The sequence below is a fragment of the Oncorhynchus nerka genome, linkage group LG9b (assembly GCF_034236695.1).
Source record: "Oncorhynchus nerka isolate Pitt River linkage group LG9b, Oner_Uvic_2.0, whole genome shotgun sequence".
NCBI classification, from domain to species: Eukaryota; Metazoa; Chordata; class Actinopteri; order Salmoniformes; family Salmonidae; genus Oncorhynchus; species Oncorhynchus nerka.
In genome coordinates this window covers 50,604,002-50,619,175 of record NC_088424.1, presented here as the reverse complement: position 1 = coordinate 50,619,175, position 15,174 = coordinate 50,604,002, and the positions used below count along the sequence as shown (strand labels likewise).

General features: G+C 42.2%; 1 protein-coding gene across 1 annotated transcript in view; it reads left to right on the top strand.

The window, feature by feature from the left end:
* gipc2 (GIPC PDZ domain containing family, member 2) overlaps positions 1-12,137 on the top strand; it is a 98,677-nt gene extending 86,540 nt beyond the window's left edge. The window contains exons 5-6 of the mRNA XM_065013822.1: positions 5,330-5,411; positions 11,195-12,137. Coding sequence (XP_064869894.1) covers positions 5,330-5,411; positions 11,195-11,346 — 234 coding nt within the window. The 3' untranslated portion in view covers positions 11,347-12,137. The remainder of the gene's footprint in view (positions 1-5,329; positions 5,412-11,194) is intronic.
* Positions 12,138-15,174: the final 3,037 nt, after the last annotated feature.

Below are 15,174 nucleotides of genomic sequence, written 5' to 3'. Positions count from 1 at the left end.
GTATATTAATCTATCACTATACAGTATATTATCTATTACTATACAGTATATTATATATTACTATACAGTATCTATCACTATACAGTATATTAATCTATCACTATACAGTATATTATATATCACTGTACAGTATATTATATATCACTATACAGTATATTATCTATTACTATACAGTATAGTATCTATTACTATACAGTATATTATCTATTACTATACAGTATATTATCCATTACTATACAGTTTATTATCTATTACTATACAGTATATTATATATTACTGTACAGTATATTATCTATTACTATACAGTATATTATATATCACTATACAGTGTATTATCTATTACTACACAGTGTATTATCTATTACTATACAGTATATTATATATTACTATACAGTATATTATCTATCACTATACAGTATATTATCTATTACTATACAGTATATTATCTATCACTATACAGTGTATTATCTATTACTATACAGTATATTATCTATTACTATACAGTATATTATCTATCACTATACAGTATCTATTACTATACAGTATATTATCTATTACTACACAGTGTATTATCTATTACTATACAGTATATTATATATTACTATACAGTATATTATCTATCACTATACAGTATATTATCTATCACTATACAGTATATTATATATCACGATACAGTATATTATATATTACTGTACAGTATCTATCACTATACAGTATATTATATATCACGATACAGTATATTATATATTACTGTACAGTATATTATCTATTACTATACAGTATATTATATATCACTATACAGTGTATTATCTATTACTACACAGTGTATTATCTATTACTATACAGTATATTATATATTACTATACAGTGTAGTATCTATTACTATACAGTATATTAATCTATCACTATACAGTATATTATCTATTACTATACAGTATATTATATATTACTATACAGTATCTATCACTATACAGTATATTAATCTATCACTATACAGTATATTATCTATCACGATACAGTATATTATATATTACTATACAGTATCTATCACTATACAGTATATTATCTATTACTATACAGTATCTATCACTATACAGTATATTATCTATTACTATACAGTATATTATATATTACTATACAGTATCTATCACTATACAGTATATTATCTATTACTATACAGTATATTATATATTACTATACAGTATATTATCTATTACTATACAGTATATTATCTATTACTATACAGTATATTATCTATTACTATACAGTATATTATCTATTACTATACAGTATATTATCTATTACTATACAGTATATTATCTATCACTATACAGTATATTATCTATTACTATACAGTATATATCACTATACAGTATATTATCTATTACTATACAGTATATTATCTATTACTATACAGTATATTATCTATCACTATACAGTATATTATCTATTACTATACAGTATATATCACTATACAGTATATTATCTATTACTATACAGTATATTATCTATTACTATACAGTATCTATCACTATACAGTATATTATATATCACTATACAGTATATTATCTATTACTATACAGTATCTATCACTATACAGTATATTATATATCACTATACAGTATATTATCTATTACTATACAGTATATATCACTATACAGTATATTATCTATCACTATACAGTATATATCACTATACAGTATATTATATATCACTATACAGTATATTATCTATTACTATACAGTATATATCACTATACAGTATATTATATATCACTATACAGTATATATCACTATACAGTATATATCACTATACAGTATATTATATATCACTATACAGTATATTATATATCACTATACAGTATATTATATATCACTATACAGTATATTATATATCACTATACAGTATATTATATATCACTATACAGTATATATCACTATACAGTATATTATATATCACTATACAGTATATTATATATCACTATACAGTATATATCACTATACAGTATATATCACTATACAGTATATTAATCTATTACTATACAGTATATTATCTATTACTATACAGTATATATCACTATACAGTATATTATATATCACTATACAGTATATTATCTATTACTATACAGTATCTATCACTATACAGTATATTATATATCACTATACAGTATATTATCTATTACTATACAGTATATATCACTATACAGTATATTATATATCACTATACAGTATATTATCTATTACTATACAGTATATTATCTATTACTATACAGTATCTATTACTATACAGTATATTAATCTATTACTATACAGTATATTAATCTATCACTATACAGTATATTATCTATTACTATACAGTATATTATCTATTACTATACAGTATATTATCTATCACTATACAGTATATTATCTATTACTATACAGTATATATCACTATACAGTATATTATCTATTACTATACAGTATATTATCTATTACTATACAGTATATTATCTATCACTATACAGTGTATTATATATTACTATACAGTATCTATCACTATACAGTATATTATCTATCACTATACAGTATATTATATATTACTGTACAGTATATTATCTATTACTATACAGTATATTATATATCACTATACAGTGTATTATCTATTACTACACAGTGTATTATCTATTACTATACAGTATATTATATATTACTATACAGTATATTATCTATTACTATACAGTATATTATATATCACTATACAGTGTATTATCTATTACTACACAGTATATTATATATTACTATACAGTATATTAATCTATCACTATACAGTATATTATCTATTACTATACAGTATCTATCACTATACAGTATATTATCTATTACTATACAGTGTAGTATCTATTACTATACAGTATATTATCTATTACTACACAGTGTATTATCTATTACTATACAGTATATTATATATTACTATACAGTATATTATCTATCACTATACAGTATATTATCTATTACTATACAGTATATTATGTATCACTATACAGTATATTATATATCACGATACAGTATATTATATATTACTGTACAGTATCTATCACTATACAGTATATTATATATCACGATACAGTATATTATATATTACTGTACAGTATATTATATATCACTATACAGTATATTAATCTATCACTATACAGTATATTATATATCACTATACAGTATATTATATATCACGATACAGTGTATTATCTATTACTATACAGTATATTAATCTATTACTATACAGTATATTATATATCACTATACAGTATATTATATATCACTATACAGTGTATTATCTATTACTACACAGTGTATTATCTATTACTATACAGTATATTATATATTACTATACAGTGTAGTATCTATTACTATACAGTATATTAATCTATCACTATACAGTATATTATCTATCACGATACAGTATATTATATATTACTATACAGTATCTATCACTATACAGTATATTATCTATTACTATACAGTATATTAATCTATCACTATACAGTATATTATATATTACTATACAGTATATTATCTATTACTATACAGTATATTATCTATTACTACACAGTGTATTATCTATTACTACACAGTATATTATATATTACTATACAGTTTATTATCTATTACTATACAGTGTAGTATCTATTACTATACAGTATATTAATCTATCACTATACAGTATATTATCTATCACGATACAGTATATTATATATTACTATACAGTATCTATCACTATACAGTATATTATCTATTACTATACAGTATATTAATCTATCACTATACAGTATATTATATATTACTATACAGTATATTATATATCACTATACAGTATATTATCTATTACTATACAGTATCTATCACTATACAGTATATTATCTATTACTATACAGTATATTATATATTACTATACAGTATCTATCACTATACAGTGTATTATATAATACTATACAGTATATTATCTATTACTATACAGTATATTATCTATTACTATACAGTATATTATATATTACTATACAGTATCTATCACTATACAGTGTATTATATAATACTATACAGTATATTATCTATTACTATACAGTATATTATCTATTACTATACAGTATATTATCTATTACTATACAGTATATTATATATTACTATACAGTATCTATCACTATACAGTATATTATCTATTACTATACAGTATATTATATATTACTATACAGTATCTATCACTATACAGTATATTATCTATTACTATACAGTATATTATATATTACTATACAGTATCTATCACTATACAGTATATTATCTATTACTATACAGTATATTATATATTACTATACAGTATCTATCACTATACAGTATATTATCTATTACTATACAGTATATTATCTATTACTATACAGTATATTATATATTATCTATCTACTATACAGTATATTATCTATCACTATACAGTATATTATCTATTACTATACAGTATATTATATATTACTATACAGTATCTATCACTATACAGTATATTATCTATTACTATACAGTATATTATCTATCACTATACAGTATATTATATATTACTATACAGTATCTATCACTATACAGTATATTATCTATTACTATACAGTATATTATCTATTACTATACAGTATCTATCACTATACAGTATATTATCTATTACTATACAGTATATTATATATTACTATACAGTATCTATCACTATACAGTATATTATCTATCACTATACAGTATATTATCTATTACTATACAGTATATTATCTATTACTATACAGTATATTATATATTACTATACAGTATATATCACTATACAGTATATTATATATTACTATACAGTGTATTATCTATTACTATACAGTATCTATCACTATACAGTATATTATATATCACTATACAGTATATTATATATCACTATACAGTATATTATATAATACTATACAGTATATTATCTATTACTATACAGTATATTATATATTACTATACAGTATATTATATATCACTATACAGTATATTATCTATCACTATACAGTATATTATCTATTACTATACAGTATATTATCTATTACTATACAGTATATTATATAATACTATACAGTATATTATCTATTACTATACAGTATATTATCTATTACTATACAGTATCTATCACTATACATTATATTATATAATACTATACAGTATATTATCTATTACTATACAGTATCTATCACTATACAGTATATTATATAATACTATACAGTATATTATCTATTACTATACAGTATATTATATATTACTCAGAGGAGTGTGGAATATCTTGTGTTTTCCAGCCTACAGAGTTTGAGGACAGAGCAGTGAAGAAGGTGGATGACCTACTGGAGACTTACATGGGTATCAGAGATACAGAACTGGGTGAGTACACACGCACACACACACACACGCACACACACGCACGCACACACACGCACACACACGCACGCACACACACACACGCACACACACGCACACACACGCGCGCACACGCACGCACACACACGCGCGCACACGGACGCACACACACGCGCGCACACGCACGCACACACGCACGCACGCACGCACACACACACGCACGCACACAGTTTCAACAGCAACATTTCAACCACTGAGAGAGTTGTATAAATTTGTGAAAGCTCCCCGAGCTAACTTACCCTCTCCCCCCTTTCTCCTCTCTCCTCTCTCCTGTCTCCTCTCCTGTCTCCTCTCCTCTCTCTCTTCTCTCTCCTCTCTCCCCCTCTCTCCTCTCTCCTGTCTCCTCTCCTCTCTCTCTTCTCTCTCCTCTCTCCCCCTTTCTCCTCTCTCCTGTCTCCTCTCCTCTCCCCCTCTCTCCTCTCTCCCCTCTCTCTTCTCTCTCCTCTCTCCCCCCCTCTCTCCTCTCTCCCCCCTTTCTCCTCTCTCCTGTCTCCTCTCTCCCCTCTCCCCCTCTCTCCTCTCTCTCCCCTCTCTCCTCTCGCCTGTCTCCTCTCCTCTCTCTCTTCTCTCTCCTCTCTCCACCCCTCTCTCCTCTCTCCCCCCTTTCCCCTCTCTCCTCTCTCCCCTCTCTCTTCTCTCTCCTCTCTCCCCCCTCTCTCCTCTCTCCCCCTCTCTCCTCTCTCCTGTCTCCTCTCCTCTCTCTCTTCTCTCTCCTCTCTCCACCCTCTCTCCTCTCTCCCCCCTTTCCCCTCTCTCCTCTCTCCTCTCTCTTCTCTCACCTCTCTCCCCCCCTCTCTCCTCTCTCCCCCCTTTCCCCTCTCTCCTCTCTCCCCTCTCTCTTCTCTCTCCTCTCTCCCCCTCTCTCCTCTCTCCCCCTTTCTCCTCTCTCCTGTCTCCTCTCCCCTCTCCTCTCTCCCCCTCTCTCCTCTCTCCCCCCCTCTCTCCTCTCTCTCTCTCCCCCCACATTCTCCTCTCTCCTCGCTCCTCTCTCCTGTCTCCCTCTGCTCTCTCCCCTCTCTCTTCTCTCTCCTCTCTCCCCCTCTCTCCTGTCTCCTCTCCTCTCTCCTCTCTCCTCTCTCCCCCCTTTCTCCTCTCTCCTGTCTCCTCTCCTCTCTCCTCTCTCCCCCCTCTCTCCTCTCTCCTGTCTCCTCTCCTCTCTCCCCTCTCTCCTCTCTCTCTCCCCCACTTTCTCCCTCTCTCTCCTCTCTCCTGTCTCCTCTCCTCTCTCCCCTCTCTCTTCTCTCCCCCTTTCTCCTCTCTCCTGTCTCCTCTCCTCTCTCCTCTCTCCCCCTCTCTCCTCTCTCCCCCTCTCTCCTCTCTCCCCTCTCTCCTCTCTCCTCTCTCCCCCTTTCTCCTCTCTCCTCTCTCCCCCTTTCTCCTCTCTCCTCTCTCCTGTCTCCTCTCCTCTCTCCCCTATCTCTTCTCTCCCCCCTTTCTCCTCTCTCCTCTCTCCTGTCTCCTCTCCTCTCTCCCCTATCTCCTCTCTCCCCCTATCTCCTCTCTCCCCCCCCTTTCTCCTCTCTCCCTCTCTCCTGTCTCCTCTCCTCTCTCCTCCTCTCTCTCTCTCCCTCTCTCTCTCCTCTCTCCTGTCTCCTCTCCTCTCTCCCCCTTTCTCCTCTCTCCTCTCTCCTGTCTCCCTCTCCCTCTCTCCCCCTCTCTCCTATCTCCCCCTCTCCCCTCTCTCTCTCCCCTCTCTCTCCTCCCTCTCTCCTCTCTCTCTCTGTCTCCTCTCCTCTCTCTCTCTCTCCCCTGTCTCTCTCCTCTCTCCCCCCTCTCTCCTCTCTCCTCTCCTCTCTCCTCTCTCCCCCTCTCTCCTCTCTCCCCCTTTCTCCTCTCTCCTCTCTCCCTCTCCTCTCCCTCTCTCCTCTCCTCTCTCCCCTGATCCCTCTCCTCTCTCCTCTCTCTCCTCTCCCCTTTCTCCTCTCTCATCTCTCCTGTCTCCTCTCCTCTCTCCCCTCTCTCCTATCTCTCCCCTCTCTCCTGTCTCTCTCCTCCCCTCTCTCTCTCTCCTCCCCTCTCTCCTCTCCCCTCTCTCTCTCTCCTCTCCCTCTCTCCCTCTCCCCTCTCTCCTCTCCCCTCTCTCCTCTCCTCTCCCCCTTTCTCTCTCCTCTCTCATCTCTCCCCTCTCTCCCTCTCTCCCCCTTTCTCCTCTCTCCTCTCTCCTGTCTCCCTCTCCTCTCTCCTCTCTCTCCTATCTCCCCCTCTCTCCTCTCTCCTGTCTCCTCTCCTCTCTCTCCCTCTCTCCTATCTCCCCGCTCTCTCCTCTCTCCTGTCTCCTCTCCCCTCTCTCCTCTCTCCCTCTCTCTCCTCTCCCCCTCTCTCCTCTCTCCCCTCTCTCCTATCTCCCCCTCTCTCCTCTCTCTGTCTCCTCTCCCCCTCTCCTCTCTCCCCTCTCTCCTCTCCCCTCTCTCCTCTCTCCTCTCTCCCCCCCCTTTCTCCTCTCCCCTCTCTCCTATCTCCCCCTCTCTCTCTCTCTCTGTCTCCTCTCCCCTCTCTCCTCTCTCCCTCTCTCCTCTCCCCTCTCTCCTCTCCTCTCTCCCTCTCTCCTCTCCCCTCTCTCCTCTCCTCTCTCCTCTCTCCTCTCTCATCTCTCCCCTCTCTCCTCTCTCCCCCTTTCTCCCTCTCCCCTCTCTCCTGTCTCCTCTCCTCTCTCCCTCTCTCCCTATCTCCCCCCTCTCTCCTCTCTCCTGTCTCCTCTCCCTCTCTGTCCTCTCCTCTCTCCCCTCTCTCCTCTCCTCTCCCCCTTTCTCCTCTCTCCTGTCTCCTCTCCTCTCTCCCCTATCTCCTCTCTCCCCCTTTCTCCCTCTCTCCTCTCTCCTGTCTCCTCTCCTCTCTCCCCTCTCTCCTATCTCCCCCGCTCTCTCCTCTCTCCTGTCTCCTCTCCTCTCTCCTCTCTCCCCTCTCTCCTCTCTCCCCCTTTCTCCTCTCTCCTCTCCTGTCTCCTCTCCTCTCTCCTGTCTCTCTCCTCCTCCCCTCTCTCCTCTCTCTCTCTCCTCTCTCCCTCTCTCTCTCCCCCCCTCCTCTCCTCTCTCTCTCTCTCCTCTCTCCCCTCTCTCCTCTCTCCCCCTCCCTTCTCCTTTCTCCTCTCCTCTCTCCCCCTCTCTCCTCTCTCCTGTCTCCTCTCCTCTCTGTCCTCTCCTCTCTCCCCTCCTCTCTCCCTCTCTCTCCCTCTCTCTCCTCTCTCTCTCCCCCCCCTCCCCCTTCTCCTCTCCTCTCTCCTGTCTCCTCTCCTCTCTCCCCTCTCTCCTGTCTCCCCCTCTCTCCTCTCCCCTCTCCTCTCTCCCCTCTCTCCTCTCCTCTCTCCTCTTTCCTGTCTCCTCTCCTCCTCTCTGTCCTCTCCTCTCTCCCCTCTCTCCTCTCTCCTGTCTCCTCTCCTCTCTCCCCTCCTTTCTCCTCTCTCCTGTCTCCTCTCCTCTCTCCCCTCTCTCCTCTCTCCCCCTCTCTCCTCTCTCCTGTCTCCTCTCCCTCTCTCTCTCTCCTCTCCCTCTCTCTCTCTCCTCTCTCCTCTCTCGCCTCTCCTCTCCCCCCCTTTCTCCTCTCTCCTCTCTCCCTGTCTCCTCTCCTCTCTCCCCTATCTCTTCTCTCCCCCTCTTTCTCCTCTCTCCTCTCTCCTTTCTCCTCTCCTCTCTCCCCTCTCTCCTATCTCCCCCCTCTCTCCTCTCCTGTCTCTCCTCTCTCCTCTCTCCCCCTCTCTCTCTCTCTCCCCCCTTTCTCCTCTCTCCTCTCTCCTGTCTCCTCTCCTCTCTCCTGTCTCCTCTCCCTCTCCCTCTCTCCTCTCCTCTCTCCCTCTCTCCCCTCTCTCCTCTCCCTCTCTCCTCTCCTCTCTCCTCTCTCCCCTCTCTCCTCTCCCTCTCTCCTCTCCTCTCTCCCCTCTCCTCTCTCATTTTCTCCCCTCTCTCCTCTCTCCCCCTTTCTCCTCTCTCCTCTCTCCCCCCTCTCTCCTCTCTCCTGTCTCCTCTCCTCTCTGTCCTCTCCTCTCTCCCTCTCTCTCTCCTCTCCCCCTTTCTCCTCTCTCCTCTCTCCTGTCTCCCTCTCTCCTCTCTCCCCTCTCTCCTATCTCCCCCTCTCTCTCTCTCCCCTCTCTCCTCTCTCGGGACTTCTCTCCCTGTCTCCTCTCCTCTCTGTCCTCTCCTCTCTCCTCCCCTCTCTCCTGTCTCCTCTCCTCTCTCCCCTCTCTCCTATCTCCCCCTCTCTCCTCTCTCCTGTCTCCTCTCCCTGGTCTCCTCCTCTCTCCCCCTCAAGAGACCCTCTCCCCTCTCTCCTCTCTCTCTCTCCTCTCTCTCCCTCTCTCATCTCTCCTCCCCCTTTCTCCTCTCTCCTCTCTCCTGTCTCCTCTCCTTCTCCCCTCTCTCCTATCTCCCCCTCTCACCCTCTCTCCTGTCTCCTCTCTCCTCTCTCATCTCCCCCTCTCTCCTCTCTCCCTTTCTCCTCTCTCCTGTCTCCTCTCCTCTCTCCTCTCTCTCCTATCTCCCCCTCTCTCCTCTCTCCCCTGTCTCTCTCCCCTCTCTCTGTCCCTCTCCTCTCTCCCCCTTTCTCCTCTCTCTCCTCTCCTGTCTCCTCTCCTCTCTCCCCTATCTCTCTCTCCCCCTTTCTCCTCTCTCCTCTCTCCTGTCTCCTCTCCTCTCTCCCCTCTCTCCTATCTCCCCCTCTCTCTCTCTCTCTCCTCTCCCTCTCTCCCTCTCCCCTCCCTCTCTCCTCCTCCTCTCCTCCCTCTCTCCTCTCTCCCCTCTCTCCTCTCCTCTCCCCCTTTCTCCTCTCTCCTGTCTCTCTCCTCTCTCCCCTCCCTCTATCTCCCCCCCTCCTCTCTCCTCTCTCTCTCTCCTCTCTCCTCCTCCCCTCTCTCCTCTCCCTCTCTCCCTCTCTCCCTCTCTTCTCTACCAGTGTTGCCCCTCTCTCCTCTCCTCTCTCCTCATATTCTCATCTCTCCCCTCTCTCCTCTCTCCCCCTTTCTCCCTCTCTCCTCTCTCCTGTCTCCTCTCTCTCTCCTCCTCTCTCTCCTATCTCTCCCCCCTCTCTCCTCTCTCCTGTCTCCTCTCTCTCTCTCCTCTCCTCTCTCCTCTCTCCCCTCTCTCTCTCTCCCCCCTTTCTCCTCTCTCCTCTCTCCTGTCTCCTCTCCTCTCTCCCCTCTCTCCTATCTCCCCCTCTCTCCTCTCTCCTGTCTCCTCTCCCCTCTCTCCTCTCTCCCCTCTCTCCTCTCCCCCCTCTCTCCCTCTCCTCTCTCCTCTCTCCCCTCCCCTCTCCTCTCCCTCTCTTTCTCTCTCCTCTCTCCTCTCTCATCTCTCCTCTCTCCTCTCTCCCCCTTTCTCCTCTCTCCTCTCTCCTGTCTCCTCTCCTCTCTCCCCTCTCTCCTATCTCCCCCTCTCTCCTCTCTCCTGTCTCCTCTCCTCTCTCTCCTCTCCTCTCTCCCCTCTCTCCTCTCCTCTCCCCCTTTCTCCTCTCTCCTCTCCCCTGTCTCCTCTCCCTCTCTCTCCCTCTCTCCCTCTCTCCCTCTCCCTTCTCTCCTCTCTCTCTCTCCCCTCCCCTCTCTCCTCTCCCTCTCTCCTCTCCTCTCTCCTCTCTCCTCTCTCATCTCTCCCCTCTCTCCTCTCTCCCCCTTTCTCCTCTCTCCTCTCTCCTGTCTCCTCTCCTCTCTGTCCTCTCCTCTCTCCCCTCTCTCCTCTCACCTGTCTCCTCTCCTCTCTCCCCCCCTCTCTCCTCTCTCCTGTCTCCTCTCCTCTCTCCCCTCTCTCCTCTCCCCCACTCTCTAGCGGCGACCATGGTGGAGGTGGGTCGGGACAAGAAGAACCCTGATGAGTTTGCCATGGCTCTGGACGAGGCTCTCGGGGACTTCGCTTTTCCTGACGAGTTTGTGTTCGACGTCTGGGGCGCTATCGGAGACGCCAAACAGGGACACGTTTGAACTTTCCCCTGATTCCCTAGCCTGGTCCCAGATCTGTTTACAGCTGGCAAGACCTCACAAACAGATCTGCGACCATGCTACCAATCCCTCTGAGTACCACAGCTCCACATCTTCATCCAGCCAACTGGACAAATACCAGCCAGTAGAGAAAGAGGCTAAAGGGTGCCTCTGTTTTGTAGGGTTACCAGTGTTGCACCCTAAAAAGACAGAATCACTTCAGTCATGTCCCACTCAACCTAGTTTTCTGCTTGTATCCCAAATGGCCCCTCCATATTCCCTTTATAGTGCACTACTCATAGGGCCCTGGCCAAACGTAGTGCACTATATAGGGAATAGTGTGCTATTTGGGATATACATTCTATGTCCTTTTTCCACAGGTTACAAAAGAGTTCTGATGTCTGCATCACCACTACAGCACTTGTCTTTAATGACTGTGGTGAACCGACATGGTGATCACATACAGTAGACTACTGTTCTCCTCTCCCCTCTCTCCTCTCTCTCCTCTCTCCCCCCTCTCTCCTCTCTCCTGTCTCCTCTCCTCTCTCTCTCCTCTCTCCACCCTCTCTCCTCTCTCCACCCTCTCTCCTCTCTCCTGTCTCCTCTCCTCTCTCTCTTCTCTCTCCTCTCTCCCCCCTCTCTCCTCTCTCCTGTCTCCTCTCCTCTCTCTCTTCTCTCTCCTCTCTCCACCCTCTCTCCTCTCTCCCCCTTTCTCCTCTCTCCTGTCTCCTCTCCTCTCCCCCTCTCTCCTCTCTCTTCTCTCTCCTCTCTCCTCTCTCCCCCTCTCTCCTCTCTCCCCCTCTCTCCCCCTCTCTCTCTCTCCCCTATTACTGTTTCTCAGGGCTTTTTAGAATAGTTCTTAAAATGTTGCTGTGGAGTCTGAACAACAGCGATGTAGTTATAGTGATGTATTATATATCGATACTTCTGTTAAAGACCCCCCACCCCCTCTACTCCATCGATAATGCTGTTAAAGACCCCCCCACCCCCTCTACTCCATCGATAATGCTGTTAAAGACCCCCCCCACCCCCTCTACTCCATCGATAATGCTGTTAAAGACCCCCCACCCCCTCTACTCCATCGATAATGCTGTTAAAGACCCCCCACCCCTCTACTCCATCGATAATGCTGTTAAAGACCCCCCCCCCTCTACTCCATCGATAATGCTGTTAAAGACCCCCCACCCCTCTACTCCATCGATAATGCTGTTAAAGACCCCCCACCCCCTCTACTCCATCGATACTTCTGTTAAAGACCCCCCACCCCCTCTACTCCATCGATACTTCTGTTAAAGACCCCCCACCCCCTCTACTCCATCGATACTTCTGTTAAAGACCCCCCACCCCCTCTACTCCATCGATACTGCTGTTAAAGACCCCCCACCCCCTCTACTCCATCGATACTTCTGTTAAAGACCCCCACCCCTCTACTCCATCGATACTTCTGTTAAAGACCCCCACCCCCTCTACTCCATCGATACTTCTGTTAAAGACCCCCCCCACCCCCTCTACTCCATCGATACTTCTGTTAAAGACCCCCCACCCCCTCTACTCCATCGATACTTCTGTTAAAGACCCCCCACCCCCTCTACTCCATCGATACTTCTGTTAAAGACCCCCACCCCCTCTACTCCATCGATACTGCTGTTAAAGACCCCCCACCCCTCTACTCCATCGATAATGCTGTTAAAGACCCCCCACCCCCTCTACTCCATCGATACTTCTGTTAAAGACCCCCCTCTACTCCATCGATAATGCTGTTAAAGACCCCCACCCCCTCTACTCCATCGATACTTCTGTTAAAGACCCCCCCACCCCCTCTACTCCATCGATAATGCTGTTAAAGACCCCCCACCCCCTCTATTCCATCGATACTGCTGTTAAAGACCCCCCACCCCCTCTACTCCATCGATACTTCTGTTAAAGACCCCCCCCCCCTCTACTCCATCGATAATGCTGTTAAAGACCCCCCACCCCCTCTACTCCATCGATACTTCTGTTAAAGACCCCCACACCCCCTCTACTCCATCGATAATGCTGTTAAAGACCCCCACCCCCTCTACTCCATCGATACTGCTGTTAAAGACCCCCCCCCCTCTACTCCATCGATATTTCTGTTAAAGACCCCCCACCCCCCTCTACTCCACAATTAGTATCTGATTGATTTAAAACCAGCAGTTCCTTATCAGATACAAATGTCTGAATCTGTGAGTAACATTGTGAAACACCATGTCCTCTAGAGCCTACAAAGGACTTTGATGGGTTTTTATTCTAGCTATGGAGAGTGAACTAACGTTCACTTTTCGTATCATTTTTTTTCTACGGGCTGCTTAGGATGTAATTGAACTGTAGTAGATAAATACTTCTACTTTATTTTTTATTTGTTCAAATAGAAAATTGTTCACTTGGTATTTTAAGCTGGAAAATGTTTTATACCATCTCAAGACCTGGCTCCACCAACAAGTGAAATTCTCTTTTGGAATTCAGATTTCTCTTTTGGAATTCAGAATTCTCTTTTGGAATTCAGATTTCTCTTTTGGAATTCAGAATTCTCTTTTGGAATTCAGAATTCTCTTTTGGAATTCGGCAGCCATCTTGAAAGGCTATCGAGGTGTCACTGTTAAAAATGTCTTACACTGTTGAAAGAAACTACTGTAGATTGAATTGAAATCAACACACTGAACTTGAATAGTAATTCTTAGTGTAGTATTTGTATTGAGTTGTTTTCTATTGAGCATTGCAGCTTCATAGTGTTTTCTCACAATACATAAAGGGATCAATCACTGTTATGTTTGTTAGATTGAAATAAAACATACTAGTTCACAACTTAGTGTTGTATTATTATTCATTCATTTCAAAGGAATCCATGTGTATATATTCTGTATACTCCATTCAACAGACACTATTATCCAGTGACTTTTAGTCATCTGTGCATACATGTTACGTATGAGTGGTCGCGGGAATCGAACCCACTACCACTAGAAGCACCCTGCTATACCAACTGAGCTACTACAGAGGCCCGCCGGAGATCGAACTGGACCACGACGTGTTATGGTCTTTGAATAGACCGTCAGTGGTCGTCCACTACGCATGACTAATTCAGCGTTCACGTGCTCGTCGGGAACGAGGAAACTGACATTTCCGACGTGCTTCGTTGAACCAGTCAGCAACTTGAACGATTTCCAAGATAAATCACATACAGCTGTTCTGTGTTGAGCAGTTAAGAAATAAAATGCTTCTCCTATATGCTTAATTTAGTTATTTTATGCAACTTTAGTTGGGCTATACGTTTAGATGTTTAATACATTGTAAGGCCGCATGAAGGGCACGAGCTCTGCTCTGCCGATTGCGCAGTTTGCACACTCTTTATCCAGTTTGACAAGCACATGATAATATTCTCAGCCATCACACTGTGCTTCATGTTTATCAGTTGTATAAACATATAGCCTATGAGTGGAATTATTTTTTCAATTTAGAATGGCCCGTAAAAAAAAACGGCATCCATATTCTCTATGATATAATATAATATGATAATATGAGAATATGAGAGAGGAGATGAGATAGGGGAGAGGAGAGAGGGGAGAGAGGAGGGGAGAGGAGAGAGGGGAGAGAGGAGAGAGGGGAATAGCGAATGGAGGTGACATGCACATCAAATCAAATCAAATGTAATGTAATGTGATGTGATGTGATGTGATGTCATGTGATGTGATGTAATGTGATGTGATGTAATGTGATGTGATGTGATGTGATGTGATGTGATGTGATGTGAACATGAACGAAAACCAAACCGAAACAGTCCCGTGTGGTGACAGACCCACAAACCAAAATTGA